This window comes from Sceloporus undulatus, chromosome 4, assembly GCF_019175285.1.
Source record: "Sceloporus undulatus isolate JIND9_A2432 ecotype Alabama chromosome 4, SceUnd_v1.1, whole genome shotgun sequence".
Classification (NCBI taxonomy): Eukaryota; Metazoa; Chordata; class Lepidosauria; order Squamata; family Phrynosomatidae; genus Sceloporus; species Sceloporus undulatus.
This window is the reverse complement of record NC_056525.1, coordinates 10,359,436-10,378,834: the sequence shown is the minus strand read 5'-3', so window position 1 is coordinate 10,378,834 and position 19,399 is coordinate 10,359,436. Positions and strand designations below refer to the sequence as shown.

General features: G+C 39.5%; 1 protein-coding gene across 12 annotated transcripts in view; it reads left to right on the top strand.

Moving 5' to 3' along the window:
* ARFGAP1 (ADP ribosylation factor GTPase activating protein 1) overlaps window positions 1-11,574 on the top strand; it is a 49,543-nt gene extending 37,969 nt beyond the window's left edge. For 8 of the 12 annotated variants that reach the window (XM_042462297.1, XM_042462298.1, XM_042462296.1 and 5 more), the window contains 3 exons: window positions 982-1,041; window positions 2,581-2,657; window positions 6,347-11,574. In XM_042462297.1, coding sequence (XP_042318231.1) covers window positions 982-1,041; window positions 2,581-2,657; window positions 6,347-6,704 — 495 coding nt within the window. In that variant the 3' untranslated portion in view covers window positions 6,705-11,574. The remainder of the gene's footprint in view (window positions 1-981; window positions 1,042-2,580; window positions 2,658-6,346) is intronic. The other 4 variants (XM_042462299.1, XM_042462292.1, XM_042462290.1 and 1 more) reach the window with 1 other exon arrangement.
* Window positions 11,575-19,399: the final 7,825 nt, after the last annotated feature.

The window sequence follows — 19,399 nt, the reverse complement described above, 5'->3', positions numbered from 1 at the left end:
TCAGGTATTGGGGTGGCTGCAGGAAAGTGGGAGAGAAGATGTGCTACATTGCCACATTTTCAAGTGGTTTGGATTTTTAAAGTTTTTGTTAAACTAAAATTTTAAATGGGAAGGACTCTGGTGACTTCAGGAGATCATAACACAGCCCCCCCAAGGGCCACATGAAGCCTATGGGCTATATTTCCCTTGGTTTATAGTGAAACCATGAAGCATATATAATTTTGGCTACTGTGGATTAAGGATGAATCAAAACCTCCTGCTGCTCAGATGGTAGAGCCCCATTGCATTATTATAACTACTCAGAATATGTTTGGGGAATTCCATATTTCAGACATACCCTTGCCTTTCCTCCCAGAAAATGTCTGAGAGGAAGCTTGTGTAAGTTTTCCATACAGGAATGTTTTGATTCTGAGATCTTTTCAAGTAAGAATCCCCCCTTTGCATTGCTGTTAAAAGTGAATAGTGTTTCCATTCTCTTGGTTATCAATGGAAAATGCTTTCTGAAGACAGTATTTTGCTAAATGAAATACTGATTGAATTCTCAGTTATGTTTTGTAGGTTAATATTTATACCTGTGATAATAAGCCCCCCTTTTAATTTTTGAATTACATTAGGTTCATAGGCTTTTAGATGTTTTTACAGTTTGTATAAAATTTTGAATATGGATGTATTTATGGTATTAACCCCACTCCCAGCCATCGATCATACTTGCCCTTTCTTAAAAAGTGAGCACGCTTTATATGAAGTACACACCATGATTTGCTTCTTGGATGGTTAACATAGGGAATCCAAAACTTCTGTTTGCCCAAAGAAACATTTCAGCAGGTTGTGGCAGCAGGTAACACCTTAACAAGCAGTGGACTCTCTCTCTTTGTCTTCATTGTCTGTGGAATAAAATATTTGTTTTTACTTTGGCATAACAAGCTCTTCTCACAGACTGTATTGTATTGTTTACCTAACTGGAGATCTTAATTCATATAGGTGAAAGATGGAAAAATTTTGGAGGATGTTTCCCAGGGTGTCTCACATTTGGCTTCCAAGGTATGAAGTGGCCTGCCTAGCAGTTAGGAGGCCATGTATTAAGTTAGTCTCCATATTCCTTTAGCATACAGAGCTCCAGCACAAGGATGTATGATTCTTGCAGTGCACAGCCTTGGGAAATGGCTCTCCTGAGTTTTATTTACTCTCCTTATGGAAGAGTTTTCTTCCTAATACAAGCATTATTTTTAACGTTAAAGTAATTGTCAAGCAATTTGATCCATTTTGTGTAGCAAATAGATCTGGATATGACCCTATGTGGGGAGAACTTGCATTAGCTGAGGTGATGTATGAATTAGGCTTTATCTGAAACTTGTTTTTATTAACAATGAGGCTGTCAAACATGGGTGAATGTGTGCTGTCAAGATCTGCATTGAAAACAGTGGAACAAATGTTTCAGTAAAGGCTGCATTGGAACATTATGAAACATAGCAATTGATTAAATCTCTTATCAGCCACCAAGCTTGCAAGGAATATGGAAACAACTTAAGTTGTACTGAAGTATGTCTAAACTTTTACTAATCTATGTGCCTTCTTCTTCTGCTTGTATTCTTGCTGCCATTGCTTAATGTAATCGGTAAGTGCTAATGCCTCCTAGGTCTTTAGTATTTTCATACTGAATGCTTCCTTTCTTAAACTGCTGTGGTGTCATGTTTTCAGAATAATAATAAAAATAATGTTCCAAGTTTCTTGGCGAATTCTTAAAATCTGTGATTCTTGTAATTATTTGAAATGTTTATTGTCAAGAACACATTGCATTCTTCCACAGCAGCTGCCATCTTCATTTATAATTTCCATCCCTGGGATGGCACAGAGGGCAAGGTTTTGCCTGCCTTGCTTAGTATTTGGCAGTGTTACATAAGCAATCCCTAGCTGAATCTCTTCTGACTTGACAGAGTTGTACTTTTATTTGTACCTTTCCAAAGTACCTTCTGTATTATGAAAATAAAAAGGACGACATAGGATAGGATGCAGAGAGCCCTATTTATATGATGCCAGATGTTTCTGCCTGCAATGTAAGGTTTACTAAATGTATAGAATGCAACTCTTCTCTTCAGGAAATAGTGACTGGAAGCTGAGGAAGACCTGGATGAGAGGGCTGAAAAAACACTGTTGCTTGCAGCCCTTTAAAGCCTGGCTATAGCATTTAATACTTGTATTTTTATTGTGAGTTTTAACACATGAACCTATCTTGCTACCATATTTTTAAAACATGTAACCAGTGAGTACATACAGGAAATTATGATGTTAGCAAATTCTTAGGGAGAACAAATTCTGTGACATAATTAAAACATCAACCAGAAAGTGTTGCTCCTTCAACTCTGTCACATTCTCAGAAAAATTAATACATCTAGCAGGAACTGTATAGAGAAAAACTGTTTCTCACTATAGCCCGCTGTGTGAAATTGGCTTCATAGGCAGATAAGAAAGGTGTGTATGTATATAGTTTTCTGATTGTCTTTTGTCATAAGGTGCAAAATAGATTTTTTTGTAATTTTTCTTTGGGTTTCCTTTTCTTCTTTGCCTCATTCTTTTCCACAGGTCCAGGGAGCAAGTAGTAAGGGTTGGCGAGATGTTACTACTTTTTTTTCTGGAAAACCAGACGAGTCTTCTGAAAGGTATCCTATTTGTGTGTTCATGCTTAGAGAAATACCGTGTATACTTGACTGTAAATCAACCGCGCGTATAAGTCAAGGGCACATTTTAGGGTCAAAATTATGAATTTTTATATGATCCATGGATAAGTCAAGGGTAAAAATGGGCACGTAACAAAGGATGTAAAGGACAAACAAATGAAAACAATGCCAAGGAACTTAAAAAATTCTGGCAGGCATAATTATCTGTGCTCACCGTAAAGGCTGGATGGATGAGGAAGGAGCTACAGTAAAAGGTAACTCTGCAGTCTGTTGGGAAGGCAACAGCACAGGTGAGGCTACGAAAATGCAAACACGCCAAAAGATGAGAAGACAAAGGAATGGTGACAACTTTAGCATTGATTATAGTCTTTAACTTTAATGTAATAACTTTTCCTGATTTTAACCCAGAAGAACTGATAAATGTACACAAATGGCTTATTCAGATCCTTCAGAGACCAATTGACTGCTACCATTTTCCCACCAAGGCATTCAAAAAGCCACACCACAGCAGAGAGAGTAGAGGGGTCAGTGTTTCTTTCAGGTGCTTCCGGGATGGACTAAGCTCTTGCCTTTTGTCATTCTTCTCAGAGAAGGGGATGGTTCCTTTTTTGATAAGAGTTAAAGTACAATTCTTACATTGACCCATGGATAAGGTGTCCAAGGGTTTTTGGGTCAGTTTATTGACTAAAATTTCTAGATTTACACATGAGTATATACAATACATTCTGAGCTTCCCTGTCTTACGTGTATATATGATTTGCTGATTTTTATGGCAACAGGATTGACATACAGAAGGAGCCCTGGTGGCACAGTGGTTAAATATTGGTACTGCAGCCGCAAAGTTGTGAGTTCGATCCCAGGGCTCCAAGGTTGACTCAGCCTTCCATCTTTTTGTAGGTTGGTAAAATGAGTATCCAGCTTGTTGAGGGCAACTGGCTTACAGGTTGTAAACCACTTAGAGAGTGCTGAGTTCACTATTAGTGGTATAGAAATGTAAATACTATTGCTATTGTTGTACTTATCTGTCTTTTAAAAATTATTCTGATGGTTATGCTAGAGTTCAATGGAAGTAGAAGCCTTTTATTTTTCTTTATTGCATTTATACTTCACTCTAAAGCTGGAAAGGCTCTCCAACAGCTTTGTTGCAGTGTGCCTTTACGTAGTTTCCAACTTACAGCAACCCAAAGGCAAATGTATCATGGGATTTTCTTGGCAAGATTTATTCAGGGGTTGTTTGTCATTGCCTCCCTTTTGGGTGGAGAGAATATGACTTGTCCAAGGTCACCTAGTGAGTTTCCATAGCCAAGCAGGGATTCCATAGCCAAGCAGAGTCCTAGTTCAACACTCAAACTACTACATCACTCTGGCTACCAGCTTACATACCAATAAAAAAGGACAAAATAGATATTTATATTGTAAGAAATACATTGTCCCTTTTTAGATTGTTCTTGAGTGTTTTCCTTTCCAAACACTCAGAAGCCAACTGTAGCATTTTATAACCAAGCATGGGTAGAGATTCGAAATAAATAACCGCGAGTTGCATCTTGACAAAATTATCCTGGGAGTAGACCTTTTGAAGTGAGAGAGACTGAAATTAGTTTTGATTAACTTCTCATAGCCAACTGGTTTCGTGGTTTAAGCATTGAACAATGACTTTAGAGTCCAGGGTTCAAATTCCTCTTGGCCATGGAAATCAGCTAGGTGACCTTGGGCAGGTCACATGCTCTCAGCTTCAGAGGAAGGGATTGACAAACCCCTTCTGAACAAATTTTACTTAGAAAATCCTATGCTAGGGTCACCATGAATTGGAAATGACTTCAAGGTACACACACACACAATTTTAGTGGGTCTGCTCTAAATATGTTTAAGTCTGGACCCAACTATTCCACCAGATGAATGTGAAATACTGTAGCATCCCTATTGTTCATGATCGCCTATTCTAATTCAGTTACATTCAGCCTCATCCTAGTCAATCACTGTACAAAGAAAGCACAAATTATGTTTACTATCCCAAGTGTCCTTTGTGATTATTTTTTTAGTACCGTATTTTCCGGTATATAATACGACTTTTTACCCCTGTCTTATATGCTGGCTTGTGACCACAGAGACAGGCGAATGGTGTAGCCACCTCTCTGTCTCCGGGGTCCTTGCGGTTCCTGTCCCAGCAAGCACCACGGCCGGGCTCTCTTTTGCTGCCATTGCTGGAAAAGGTGGCGGAGAAGTGGTTCCAGAGCCAGTCGGGCCGAGGGAAAGAGCCGGCCCCTTATGCTTCGCTGCCACCGCCACCCAGGATACTCCGCTCCTCCAGCGGCTTCCACGGCGTGTCAGAAGTCTGGCACGCTGCAGAAGCCGCTGGAGGAGTGGAGTATCCTGGGCGGTGGCAGAGGCAAAGCATAAGGGCCGGCTCTTTCCCTCTTTCCCTCGGCCCGACTGGCTCTGGAGCCAATTCTCCGCCACCTTTTCCAGCAATGGCAGCGAGAGAGATCCTGGCCGCGGTACCCGCCTTTCAGGCCTCCACGGGGGGCCCCTCAAGCCGGTGTGTGTGGGTGCCAGAGCCCCTTAATTTGGCCTATAGGAGGCCAGGGACGCTGCCGGCATGCGACTTGGGTGGTTGTCTTATACTCCCAGTCGCCTTATACGCTGGAAAATACGATATTTCTCTTTATGATGGAAGGTTTCCCCTTATCACCTAAATAATAACCTGCTTGTCATTTCAACTGAATCCTCACAGACAACCTTGTTACTCCATAACCCATTATTATTTGTTTAAAAGTTTATATCCCAGCTTTTAATTGCACTTACGCCTAGTATTTCTGTCAAATTTGAGACAGACCTATGCCTAATATTTTCTGTCAACGATGATTGCTCTTTTCATAGTAAAACATAGAGGACAATCTGTAAGCTATTTCCTGTGTTATCCCATCATAGCTCTTGTAAAAACAACTGCTTCCTGTTGTATGGTGCTGTTTGGTTTTCCTCTCCCACCCTCCAATCCAGATTTCTGGGTACCTGTTGCCCTTTATATCTTCATTTGGTGCCCCACTTAGTTACATTGTCCTTTATTCTTCTTTGAGAGCCAAGTTGAAAATTGAATAGCAGAGAAAAAGTGTTTATTTCTATCAAAAGAAGCCTGCTGGAGGAGACCCGGAGACTACCAAGTCAAGTACAGTCGGCCCTTCTTATACACGGATTTTTTATACGCGGATTTAAGCATACACGGTTTGAAAATGTTCCAAAAAAGTATAAATTTACCTTGATGTTCCATTTTTTATTAGGGACACCATTTTGCTATGTCATTATACTTAATGGGACTTGAGCATACACGGATTTTGTTATACACGGGGGATCTTGGAACCAAACCCCAGCGTATAACAAGGACCCACTGTATCTTGTTTCCCACAGTGACAAAACAGACACCTTTGGGAAGATGATAAGCAGGACAGAAATGCAATGGCACCTTCTTGCTTGTATATTCCACAAATGGCATTTAGGCAACTCTGATATAGGAGGTCAGATATAGCCATAATGAATTGTATTAGCAGCCCTGTCCTCCATAAATTTGAATAATCCGTTTTTAAAGCCATCACCAACAATATTAACACAGTAGAAGCTGTTCTTAAGTTTTCAGTGAATTAAACTAGTCCATTTTTCTATATTTTCCTCCTTAAAAGGTCATCTGAGAGAGAGAGCTACCAGAACAACAGTGAAGGCTATCAGAACAATGCAGTGGATCAAAGCTTTTGGGAGACCTTTGGCAACTCAGAGCCACCAAAAGCTCACAAGTCTCCAAGCAGTGATAGCTGGACGTACGTGGACAATTCAATGGAGAAGAAGAGCTCTGATAGCTGGGATGTCTGGGGCTCAGGGACAGTCTCCAATAACAAGAACAGTAATAGTGACAGCTGGGAAAACTGGGAGACCAACTGGGAGAATGCAGCGGGGGAGGGCAAAGCCAAAAAGACTCCTAAGAAGTCAACAAAAGAGTCATCTTCAGCTGCTGAAGAAGGATGGGATAACCAGAACTGGTAGTACCCTGTCCTTGTTGAGCACAGCAGAGGGGGGGAAATCACACCTCTGGAAAGATTTACCATGTAACTGGATTAATGTCCTTTTCATTTTGGGCCTGTTTAAACCTCATGCTTTACAGTTCTATTCTCTTTCCACTCCTGTTTACAACTGCAACAGAAACTTTGATTTGCAGATTCTTGTACTTTGCTATATGGAAGGAAGTCTCTCCCATGGAAATGACCTTATATACCAGATACATTTTCACTGTGCTGCTGTTCTATGTGGAGCATACCACGACTTCCTTAAAGCAAGAGTTTGAAGGAAGCAAGTCCATGCAAGCATACTTTCATAGCACAATGTTGCATGTCTAATCTTGCAAGATTGTCCAACTTCTCTTTGGAGCTTCAATTGAAGTTCTTTAGAACCTCGGATATGAGAGTATCATTTGACTGATGCTACTGGGATAACTTTGAATCAAGCCAGAATGGTAATTAAGACATTGTCGAAGCAGTTCTTATATTTATCAAGGTCTAATAGCAAAAAGATCACTCATTTTAATTCTTAAACAAAGAAGGACCAGCTTGAATTTCTAAAGCATTTGGAGTAAAGAATGAGGCACTTCCAGTTCCTGCCCTTGGTGGTTTTCAACAGTGTGTAACAGATTCCCCACATTTTTCTTTTTTAAATATTAAAGGACAGATTTTATTTTGTATACTTCTGAGTTTCCACATGCTTTGGGATTATTATTTTTTAACCAGAGATGCCCTGTTACCAGAATGCATTTGAATAGCCAACAGTTGTAAGATGTGACAGAACAGAATTTTCAGCTAATAAAAGCAAACTTTTCAAGCCACATCATTCTAATTAAACAATATAAATTAATTCATAAACATAGTAATTACAAAATAATTAGTACTTCGGACACATATGAATCAAATCAGTTTACAAGATTCTGTGGTAGGTTTCCTGTTTCTTCCTTCCCTGAAAAACTGGAAAGAAGATAATCAAGAGTGCTCAGATTACAGCTTTCATCATGTTGCAGTTTTGCAGACATTTGAAAAGAATTCAGGTATTTCTTTCTACAAGATCATAAGTAAAGTATGTTCCTTGTGCCTGTGGTCAACAAATCTTTTGCCATCCCTGTAAGTTAAAAGGATAACAGCACAATGTGGCTACTTAGATGTAAGAACATGCCAGAAAACTTTGAATCATGGTATAGTTGGTTGAAACCAAGAGTGAAAGCCAGTGTGGGATTTTTTCCGAAATCAATATGAACATTTTTCTTGAAGACCTACATTTCACACTATGGCCCAAAAGGAGAAAATTCACATGTTTGAATTTCTGCCCATGAAGATCTCTGCATTGTCAAGTCAACTGTATGGGCCTATGACTCTAGTCTTATGAACCTTGGCACAAACTTAAATTTCAACTTCTCAGAACTCAGCTTAAGATACCTGCTGTATATAATTATCTAAACACACACACACACACACACACACTCTGAATTACCCACTGAGTATTAATAGTTTACTAGGACTTTTGTGTATTGTTCAATACAGTATGTCAATATCTACCTTGTGAAGTTATACAATCGTGTCAGCTTGTTCTGCTGTACTTACTAGTCTTTAAAACTGCCAGCTAAAATATTATTCTGGTCCTCCCTTCTATTTCTGTTCCAACCTTTTCTCTCCTCTGTAATCTATCTTATTGTGCCCTTTCTGTCATCCTTTGGTAGCAGTGGTGAGATGGTCTATGCCTTTTCTTCAGGAACCCTTAAAGAAGCTTTCCTTCTGCCAGACAGGCTCCTGTGTCTTCTTCAAAGAACTCTTGACCTTGTACAACTGCTCCTTACAAAAATATATAAATTTGAGCACAGGGAGAGTTACAGTCTTGGTGTTGGCACTTCCATTATGGCCAGCACATGACTCTTTCTCTGTAATGATAGCCTTGGAACTTAATTGCATGTTCAACATGTAAAAATAATCGGAGCTTATAGCTAATTCTTTCATCAGCTCTCTTAAAACATTCCCAGCTGTGGAAACCAATGCATGTTTTCTGCACTATTCAAAGGTGAAGTACTTGCTCCCATGATTTGGCAGCAAATCTTTCAAAGACTGGAATAATAGCGAAGATGACATACTTGAGCTGGCTGTTTATATGGCCTGTCTGAATTAGTATGAGCATCCCTAAATTATGAGAATGCTTCCACTTCTAATACCTTATGAAATATTCATACAATCCCATGAATAAAAAATGTATGTTAAAAACACTTTTTCTTCACAATTCATACATTTTTCTAACTTAGCTTTGCCTTTTCTCCCTCCCTCATATAATACTTTGTTATTTCAGGATATCTACCCTTTGAGATCCCTCCTTCATTTTTCCTATTTTTCAAATGGGAGCATGGAGCTTCAAGCTTAGTAAAGCTATACACAGGAAAAGTTAAGGTGCCCTATTTACTTTCCTGAAATTGTGATCCCGGTATGAGTGAGCAGTAGTACACAGTTGTTGTAAAACTGTTGTGTTGTTGCTTCTGGATCATCTTTAGTCACAATTATGTCCAGGTCTGAACACTGCCTTGGCTTTAGCTTACTGCCCTTTCCTGTTCAAACAAGCTTGTAAACATTGGCTTACAGATTGTAAACTGCTTAGAGAGTGCCGAGTTCACTATGAAGCGGTATAGAAATGTAAATGCTATCGCTAATGCTGAATGCTGTAAAAATCTTCATTTTTTCTGATTGCCTGCAGCAGACAAACTTATAGACTGAAGGTTTTTTTAAATGCCATTAATGTCTAACTATTATACATGGTATAGTTGGCTAATATCGTTTCAACTTATTTTTGGGCCCACAGCTTGGACTTTGCCCCTCTTCTAAGGATCATAGTGGCCTATGAGAAAAATTCACAAGTTAAGTCAAACTGGCAAAGAGGGCACAATGTTGGATGTAAGCCTTTTGACCAGTTTTATCAGATTACTTTTCTGGGAGAGGTCATGTGCAGAAGGTGCAGCCATCAGTTAGTGTTTAAAATCCTATTTTATTTTAAGATACTGCATTTTTAAAAGGCAACTTTCTGGATATAAATGAAGTCAACTAGGAAGCCATGAGATACTTTTAATTCTATGCTCCTTTTTTGCAGGCAGGCCTTATTTCATGTTGGGGATCTCATTATTTTATTTTTTCCTCCAGGGATTAGACTACTTTGGTACCTCAGTTGTTTGCCACTCCAAATTTATTTATTTATTTATTTTTAATTGTGAGTCTTGCATCTGTCTTGGGGTGCTCCCAGTACATTGAATTGGAAGCACTAGAAATAATATCAGATTTATTACATTTAGTGTGGTATTTTGCAATATGAGGAAATCTTATAGTGCAGTATTTTATTAAGACTCAAGCCTGAAACAGATGGGTCAAGTAAAGCAGCTTCTGACCACTTTGGAGGCATGGTGTTTATGTGACACGCCCCTGAAGTGGCTGGAAGCCGCACCAAGGCCGCATGGAGATTGCAAAAGCTGGCCCAAAAAGAGAAAATCCGCTCCTGCCGACGGCCTGTTCAGAATCACAGCAGTGGCCTACTTCAAGAGTGGGCTGCCCAGTTGTTGCTGTCCCAACCTGATCGGAACCAGAGTGGCCTTTGGCCACTCCTTATTGCCAGTCTGCTTCACTCCTCAGTAGTATGGATTGGTTGCAGTAGTAGAAGTAAGTCTCTAAACTACCCAACAGCCCTAAATTCCATGCAGACTTGACCAGAACTTATTCTTCCCTTCAGCCATGCAATCTTGACACCACTCTATCCATTGTTCTTATCTTCTCGAGATGAGGTCCAGCTACCACTGTCTCTGCCTCTCAGTGCCAGTATAAATATTTCATTCTTCCCACTACAACGGAATCTTGCATCACCACTGAGACTCCATATGTTAGTCTCAAGGTGCTATAAGATCTCTTTGCACACTGATCCAAACTAACATGGCTTGGTATTTGAATTCTACCCACTGTGGGCATTGGAAAGTAGGGTGTGTGATGGAAAATACTCATAGATTTTGTAGCAGATATCTCTGGCCATGAATAGTAGACTTAAAACTCTAGCTGTAGAGATCTATGTAATGAATGTGGAATTTGCACTGTGTCATAACTTTCCATGTGATTTCCACAAAAAAGGGAAGAACCCTTTAATGAAATCAGTAAGATGGAAAGGGTAAGTTGGCTTGATATACAAACCTCTTCTTTATGCCATCTGGTTTATTTACCCCCTGCCCCAGCAATTGAAACACTAAGCTTATAGAGCAATCAAGGTTGTTTGGGGGACTGTTGTAAATGTTGAGAAGTTCTAAGAATACAACTGTGTGTGTAAGTGATAAGGTTCATAATTTACAATTGCTTTCTGTATGGCCTTGCTGGAGTATCATTTTGATTCCACAAGAATCCAGCAAACATACTCACAGGTCCTATTCTAACATTCCATGGGTTGATTTTTTTTAATGTATTGATGTAGTGATCTGTGCAATAACTTAAAACTATTGGGTAAACCTCATTTTAATTTAATCTGGATTGCACGATTTGGAGGTCAGTCTCCCAGTATCGGGACATCAGTGATAGAAATAGAGGCCAGTTACCAGTGGAGGACTTTGCCAAAAGCTTTGAGTGCTAAAATATGGCTTCAAGAAACTTCACTGGATTCTTTTAGGTTGAAGCAATTATCTTTGGAACTCTTTTGTTGTTGCTTTTGAGAGCAAGGAGGGTTCTGAAACTTGATAACATTTCAATTTTCCTTCTCTGTGTTTGTGATGTTCACAGAAGTAGTGAGCGATACTTCTTGTTCTGTAAAGTGGTTCTGGATTTGAACCTACTGTGTCATCTGAAAAACAAAACAATAAAGCAAGAGATGGAACCAAGCAATTCAGAGTGAATGAGAATTGATTTAATTTTATTTTAGAAATTTAAAAATAGAGCAAGAAAAGTATGGCTAGACAGAAGTGTGAACTCTGAGTCACTGCTGTCTTGTGTCCTGTTTTTAATTATAATGATGTATTCACATTTCTACTTGACAGGTATGCAGGTACTTTACCAGGTATGCAGAGGTCCTGGTAAAACCCAGGTTGACTGTGGATGGGTGAAATGAAGGGGGTTTAGTATGAAACGGTTGTCCTGGAAAGGAAAAATATGCTCATATCATTTTTTTTTTTTTTTTACAAAATGATCCATATCTCATGTGTCAAGGAATGAAGGACTATTCTGGCTGTTGACATGCTGGAAGGCTGTCAGAGGAGACAGAATATGCAAACTCTAAAACTGCAAACCTGAAGACTGACTAGAATGGTAATGCTTGTTCCTACAGGGAAAAAACAAAGGGGTAATGTACAAAGTTATTTAATGGTTTGAGAACAATCCAGTTTCTAGTTTCTGCTAAGCCTGGAAACATGCTTGGCAACCTTGGGTTAGCCACTCTCCAACTTCACCTGCTTTGCAGAGAGGAAGAGCCATATATGTGGCGTTGGGTTCATTAGTGGGAAGACAGAATAACAACAAAATAACTTGGGGGGAAATAAGCAAGGTCACCAATGGAAATACTGTTTTAAGGAAAGCTTAAAGTTAATATTGATTAGACAGCTGTTGGGCTACTAAGCAATCTGTTGGAAAACTCCAATGTTTTTTTTTTAACTTAAGCATGTGAAATTCTAATGTTAATAGTAATTATTTATTAAACAGGTGTATACAACAAAGCAGATACTGCAGATATCATCAGATCTTAAGAGCCCCTGAAGAGAGCATAAAATTTGCTGGGAGATACATGTGAACATATCCCAACATGCCATCCTAGGATTTCATCATGCTCTGTCTGAATCTACCATGCAGTCACCTATTTTCCTGGGGCTTTCACAGCTTCTCCATTTCTCATATAACAATCTAATGGCTAGTAATTTCAGGTCAAGATGGAAGCAGCACATTGTCTTGAAATGTTGGCTAGATGAGCTAGTAGTTCTATGTACAACAGGAAATGAAGTCTACCTCTGCCACCAACATCTTGATGCTGTCCCTTCACATACCATTTATTTCTCCATTTTTAATAGCACATCTGAGGGTCTGGAAGTAGATGCTCTCTTGAAGGAGTCCATTCAGGCTAGTTTTGAAACTACAGCACTGCTAGTTATGTTATAAGCTTTATTGATGTAAACTGTTTTATTGATGTAAGCAGCCTTGATCATATCAAAGAGGCGGGATATTATTATTATTATTATTATTAAGCTTTCTGAACATGACTGAAACATGGCATTCTCTGAAAATAGATGAAATTGTCACTAGCCTACCAAATACTGCCAATTTTCACAATCTACCAGATGTTATTAGCTAGAGTTTTGGTCTATCAGTGATCTGGATTTCACAGTGAATCTGGGGATCAACAAGATGTCATCAGATAATGTGGCATGTTCCAAGCAGTGCAACTTTTAGCAATTTTGATACAGTCCAAAACCGATGTGGTTAACAATTTGAATATTGAACTCGGACTCCAAGGTTCACATCCCCACTAAGCCATGAAAACTTGGTGAGCTTGGCTGACTCAGCTTTAGAAGAAGGCAATGGCAAACCTCCTCTGAATAAATTATGCCCTGTGATAAGGTTGATGTAAGTCAAACACAACTTCAAGGCACATAAACAACAGGAACTACTATAGCAGTATCAATGAATTGTTCTGTCAGTCTGTTTGGAATTGCTCTCAAAGCACCCACCACTATTTATTTTGTTTGTTTCAAGGACTTATATCCTGTCACTACTAGAACAAGATTTGGTGCTGCTATTGATTTCTGTCACACCTTTGATAAAATATAATAGCATCCTGGGTAGCTAACAAATCACAATAAAACAAACAATAGTCATTAAGATTGTTGCAGTAACCAAAACCAATAAACTTCCAAAGCTGTTTAAAAGCCAGACTGAAAAGCTGTATCTTCCTACTCTAAAATTAACAAAAGTGATTGCAACTCCAAGAGGCGTGCAATCCACAGTCTGGGAGTAGCACAGGTAAAAGATGTCTCTTGCCAACCCATCAAATAGGCATCCACAGCGGATGATGTTCTCAAGAGACCATGGCAAGATTATGACATCTAGACAGATTCATAACAGCCCCCTAAATGGCCAGGCCTCCAACTATTTAGAGCTTCAAAAGTTAAAACCAGTATCTTGAATTAGACCCAAAAGCAACTGGACACCAGTACAGGTCTTCTAAATATTTTAGTAATAAGAGCTCAACATTTTGAACTAGTTGGCAACTTAGCTGCTGCATTTTGCACTGAATGAAATTTCTGGGGTAAAGAATTGTATGCATTAAAGCATAGCTTTTCAGAATAATATGATTGAAACTAATAATAATGAGTATGTCTGTCCTATTAAATTACACAGATGAATAGTTTTTGTATAATAGAGAACTGGTATTACTTTTTGGAAAATGGAAAGGGATAAACAAGCATATTTCTGAACTTTTCTGAACCTGCTCATACTATGAAATATTCTGTGCTTCCTTTATGGCCACCAGATGGTGCGTTTTTACTATCATTAGAGACAAGAATCTGTGAGCAATAGCACTAAATTGTTTTAAATCAAGAGATCAGCTTTTGTGTCTTGAAGGCTACATTGCCCCCCTGCAGGACCTTTGAGGAGGGATACACCTCACCCCCTTCATACACCCCTTTATTGTTTTCCAAAAAGGAAAGAGACTGAAAACTTATGGTTGGCTTACCTGTTAAATAAAGGCCCTTCCTTGGCCAAGTCTGGAAAACAAGTCTTATGAGAAATGACTGAGAGAGCTGGGCATATTTAACTTGGGGAAAAGAAGACTGAGGTCACATGATAGCTATCTTTAAAAATCTGATGTCATGCAGAAGAGGGAGCAAACTTGTTTGCTGCTGCTCCAGAAACTAGAACAGGGACCAATGGATTCATAGAATCATAGAGTTGGAAGAGACCACAAGGGCCATCCAGTCCAACCCCCTGCCATGCAGGAACTCTCAGTCAAAGCATCCCCAACAGATGGCCATCCAGCCTCTGCTTAAAGACCTCCAAGAAGGGAGGCTCCACTACACTCCAAGGGAGTGTGTTCCATTGTTGAACAGCCCTTACTGTCAGGAAGTTCTTCCTAATGTTGAGGTGGAATTTCTTTTCCTGGAGCTTGCATCCATTGCTCCAGGTCCTAGACTCTGGAACAGCAGAAAACAAGTCAGCTCCTTCCTCAGTATGATATCCCTTCAAGTATTTAAACAGGGCTATCGATTCAAATTATAAGAAAAGTTATTCCACTTAAACATTAGGAAGCTCTTTACTGTAAGAGCTGTTAGAGAGTGCTATAGACGTACCATCTTTGGAGATCTTTAAGCAGAGGCTGAATGGGCATATTTCAGGAGTGTTTCAGTTGCATGGTCTTGCATGGTTGGACCAGATGTCCTTGTGGTCCCTTCCAATTCTAAGATTCTGTTATTCAAATTCCAGCAAAATGGGCTGCTTTTGGACAAATGTCATTTAAAAATCTGATCATAAAGTTGCAATCATAATACTGTTCTCATAATACTGCTTCTCTGTCTAATTTCTGAAGTGATACAGCCCACCGTCTCCTACATGGCTTTCCCGAACATTCAGTTCAACATCCAAGACTCAGCTTTGTGCTCCCCCATTGCCTGAATTTCAGTTGCTACTTAGCCATGGCACATGGCACCACTTTTATTGTGATTTCAGTGTCATGGGATGCTCTCACTCTTAGCTACCCTTTGCCTATGGTGAGAAACAGCAACTTTTTGGAGGGTAGAGCAAGGACCTGGTCACTCCTTCACCTGTTGTATCAAACTGTGGTTCTTGCATATTTTTCTTGCTTCACGTAGGCTGGATTTTATTTCTCCTGCTGTTCTCATACTTTAAAACTAGGTGTAGTACTCAGTGTTACATGTGGGACTCATTAACCATGAGTAAGGATAAGTTTCAACTGCTTTGGAGGATGTTGTAGTAAGCTAGGCTTACAACTCTGCCACATAGGCAGATGGGTTTTAGAGTGCTTGTTAACATCATAGATGAGCATTAGCCACTGTCCTGTGATGTGAAAGAGTTCACTTACATTAGTGACCTTGCTGGATATATTTTTGCATTCCTTTTGCTCTTTGAAGCTGGGAAAAGGTGTGAAGTCTAGGAATGGACTGAGATGGTGTTGGTGGTGATTTTTTCTCTGTTGATAACCTGCTCCTACAGTTCTCAAAGTTTTTGGGGGGAGATGAGTCATGCTTGTGCATTTTGATTTCTTTATTTGCTTCTGCACTATATAACCCTTGGGAGGCCATCTTCCATTGGCCTCACTTTGGCATTAGGTGCATCTAAGCCCAGGGGTTCCCCAAATGTCAAGTGATGGGTATTTGAATTTGATTACTGGCCAAAGTCTTAATAGAATTTATTTTGTGTACATGTGTGTGTTCAAAATTTACCACTGGCTGTGAGGGGATGCTAAACTCAACCAGCAAAAGGTAATGTTTCTCTGCCATGAACCATCTGCTGCATCATTTACCATCAGTAAAGACTATGCTATAGAAAATAATGCATGTAAGTGTTTGGAACAGGGGGGGAAACACCCAGGTCTGGCACTAGACAAGTGCCTATCACTTTGGATGCTCAAACATATTTCACATTGCACATCAGTCTTAGATGTTCTTAAGAGAGCATGTGGTTGGTTGCCAGGCACACTAATGTGTGAATGTAAAAATATTGGAGACAACCCAAAATGAATTTCATGTATGCCACATAGCCTACATATTATCCCAGGCTATGCCTTCAAATTTTGTTCACAAACCATCTAGCCATGTACATGTGATGTTGTAACAGCAACTTGACATTATATAGATTATACTTAGGATTGTTCATGCCATCGTATTTCTAATTTCTATGTATGAAGAAAACCGATTGGAAGAAAATCAATTTATCTGAAGTGTGGTGCTGGAAGAAAGTTCTGCAAATACCATGGGCTGCCAAAAAAGAGAAATAAATGGGTCCTGGAGAGAATCAAGCCTGAACTCTCCCTAGAAGCCAAGACAAATAACTGAAACTGTTGTATATTTGACACATGAGAAGACATGATTCTCTAGAAAAGGCAATAATGCTTGGTAAGGTAGAAGACAACATAGAAAGACCGCATTCCATATAAAAAGACTCAGGTCCAATCCAACTGCAGAAATAATCCAGTTTGACACTGCTTTAACTGCCCTAGTTCAATGCTAGGGAATTCTGAGAACTAGTTTTGGGAGACATTTAGCTTTCTCAATCAGAGAGCTCTGGTGCCACAATAAACTACAATTCCCAGGATTCCCTAGCACTGAACCAGGGCAATTGAAGTGGTATCAAGCTGGATTATTTCTGCAGTGTGTTTTGGACCTTAGTCATGGAAGCTGCAGCCCTGAGTCTGCAAGACTTGAGCAGGGCTGTTGATGATAGGGTGACTTAGAGGTCTCACATCCAAAGGGTTACCATAAATCAACATGGACAGCAGTTGACAACAACAAAATTTCAAAAATTGAAAATAATGTATACTTCTCTCTTTGAATGTAAACATAATTGGGGTGCTCCCTATTCCCACACCCAAAGAGAATCTCATGTAAACCATGCAGCCTCTATTTTAAGTCACAACACTCCAAACATATTCTCCAAAATTTGATGAAAATCTGTTGAGCCATTTTCCCACAATATACAACAAAAATACAAAATCTTAATTGTGTTTATAATAAATAAATAATAATAAAGTTTTTATTTTTATCCCGCTCCTTCCTACGATCAGGGCGGCTTACAACATAAGTTAAAAACAACAGTATCATAAAACAATATAAAATACAAACACATAAAAGCAAACCATACAATCAATAAAAACTAACAGGCTAAAAGCCCCGTAGCCCAACCTCTTGGCCACGGAAGAGGAGGGAGACCCACAGGATTTTAGTCGGGGAATGCCTGTTGGAACAGGAAGGTTTTCAAGTCCTTCCTGAATTGGGCCAGGGTGGTAGTCGAGCGGAGCTCAGTGGGCAGCGTATTCCAAAGGGCTGGGGCAGCAGTGGAAAATGTCCTCCGTGTAGTGGAGGATAATCTAGCCCCAGGCACCTTCAGTAATTGCTGCCCAGACGTTCTGAGGGTGCGAGGCGGAATGTACGGGGAGAGGCGGTCCTTTAGGTATCCTGGGCCCAAGCCATTTAGGGCTTTTATATAGATTATAATCCTATGTGGGTGAATGTGGCCTCCTTGAGAGAAAAGGAGGACTTTTCAAACTGACAAGTATATAGTGGTATTCATTTTAAGATCTTACTTTTTGATGCAAACAGTGATAATAAATTGATATGTGGGCTAACAAGACATTGATGACAGAGGCTACTCAACGTTTCAGTATTATTACTTGTCCAAAGATAAGAGAGCCAGGATTTGATGGACATTAATAGTTACTGGAGGGGAAGAAATTAAGCAGGGCATCTGGTTTATACTTGCCATATTAGGCTGCTAATTAAAAACATACCCAGCAAAGATCACATAGCACATGTACGCTCACAAAGACAAACACACTACCCTGTCTTGAATTGTATGTTATTTTGAGCAAAGATGTTCCCTTCTGTGTTTCTTGAAACAGCTAGAGTTTATCTGGCCTGCAACAAAATCTGGGCTTAACCAAAAGGGGCATCTGGGGGGAATTTGACTCAAATGGGCAAGTGGAAAGGGGAAAGAACCCTTAAAGGAAGTATTTTGTGGGTTTTCCGGGCTATGTGGCCATGTTCTAGAAGAGTTTATTCCTGAAGTTTCTCCAGCATCTGTGGCTGGCATCTTCGTTCTCTGAAGATGCCAGCTACAGATGCTGGCAAAACATCAGTAATAAATTCTTCTAGAACATGGCCACATAGCTCGAAAAACCCACAAAAAAATATGGATGCCGGCCACGAAAGCTTTCGACTTCACATTGAAGGAAGTGTTACCCTAAAAGGTAGGGCAGAGGACCTTGGGTCCCAGCCAACACTGTCAGGGTCTCCTTGATATTTTGGGGAAATTTTTAGCTCGAAAGGAGGCCTGTGAGAGGAGGGTAACTTGGGAGATCATTCCACCTATGCATACCAGTAACAACTGCAAAGAGAAACTGATTTCAATTAATAAGAATTTTATTTAGAATTGTGCATACAAACACAAAAAATCAATGTAACCTTAAAAACCATACAAGGCTAAGAGAAAGGTATGAAAGGTTGGATAGCAAGAAATTGGGAATTATTATTATTATTATTATTATTAAACTTTATTTCTAAAGCACTGTAATCATACACAGCTCTGTACAAAGTCGGTAAAATTAAAGAGTATATAAAAGCCTGCCCAAGGCGTACACTCTAAGATAATAACAATTAAAAAGAGGAATAGATAAAATTACCATATAGAAAAGAAAAAACAAATTAAAAACATCAAATATAAAACAAATCACATCACATCAAATATTGGGTGGGGTATGTGTGTGATAATTACTAGTCCCGAAGAACGGAGTGGCGCTCAGATGGCATGTGAGGGTGATACAGTGAGTGAGAGGGATTCTCTGTGCACAGTACACAGGATCTGTGAGCAAACTGAGTAACTGGGGTTGATATTTGTTTCCAGAAGAGCGCTTTATGGTATCGCATGGTGTAACAAATACTATGGTTTTTCCATGGAATTGACAAGAGGTGCTGGATCGGCTGATGGCTT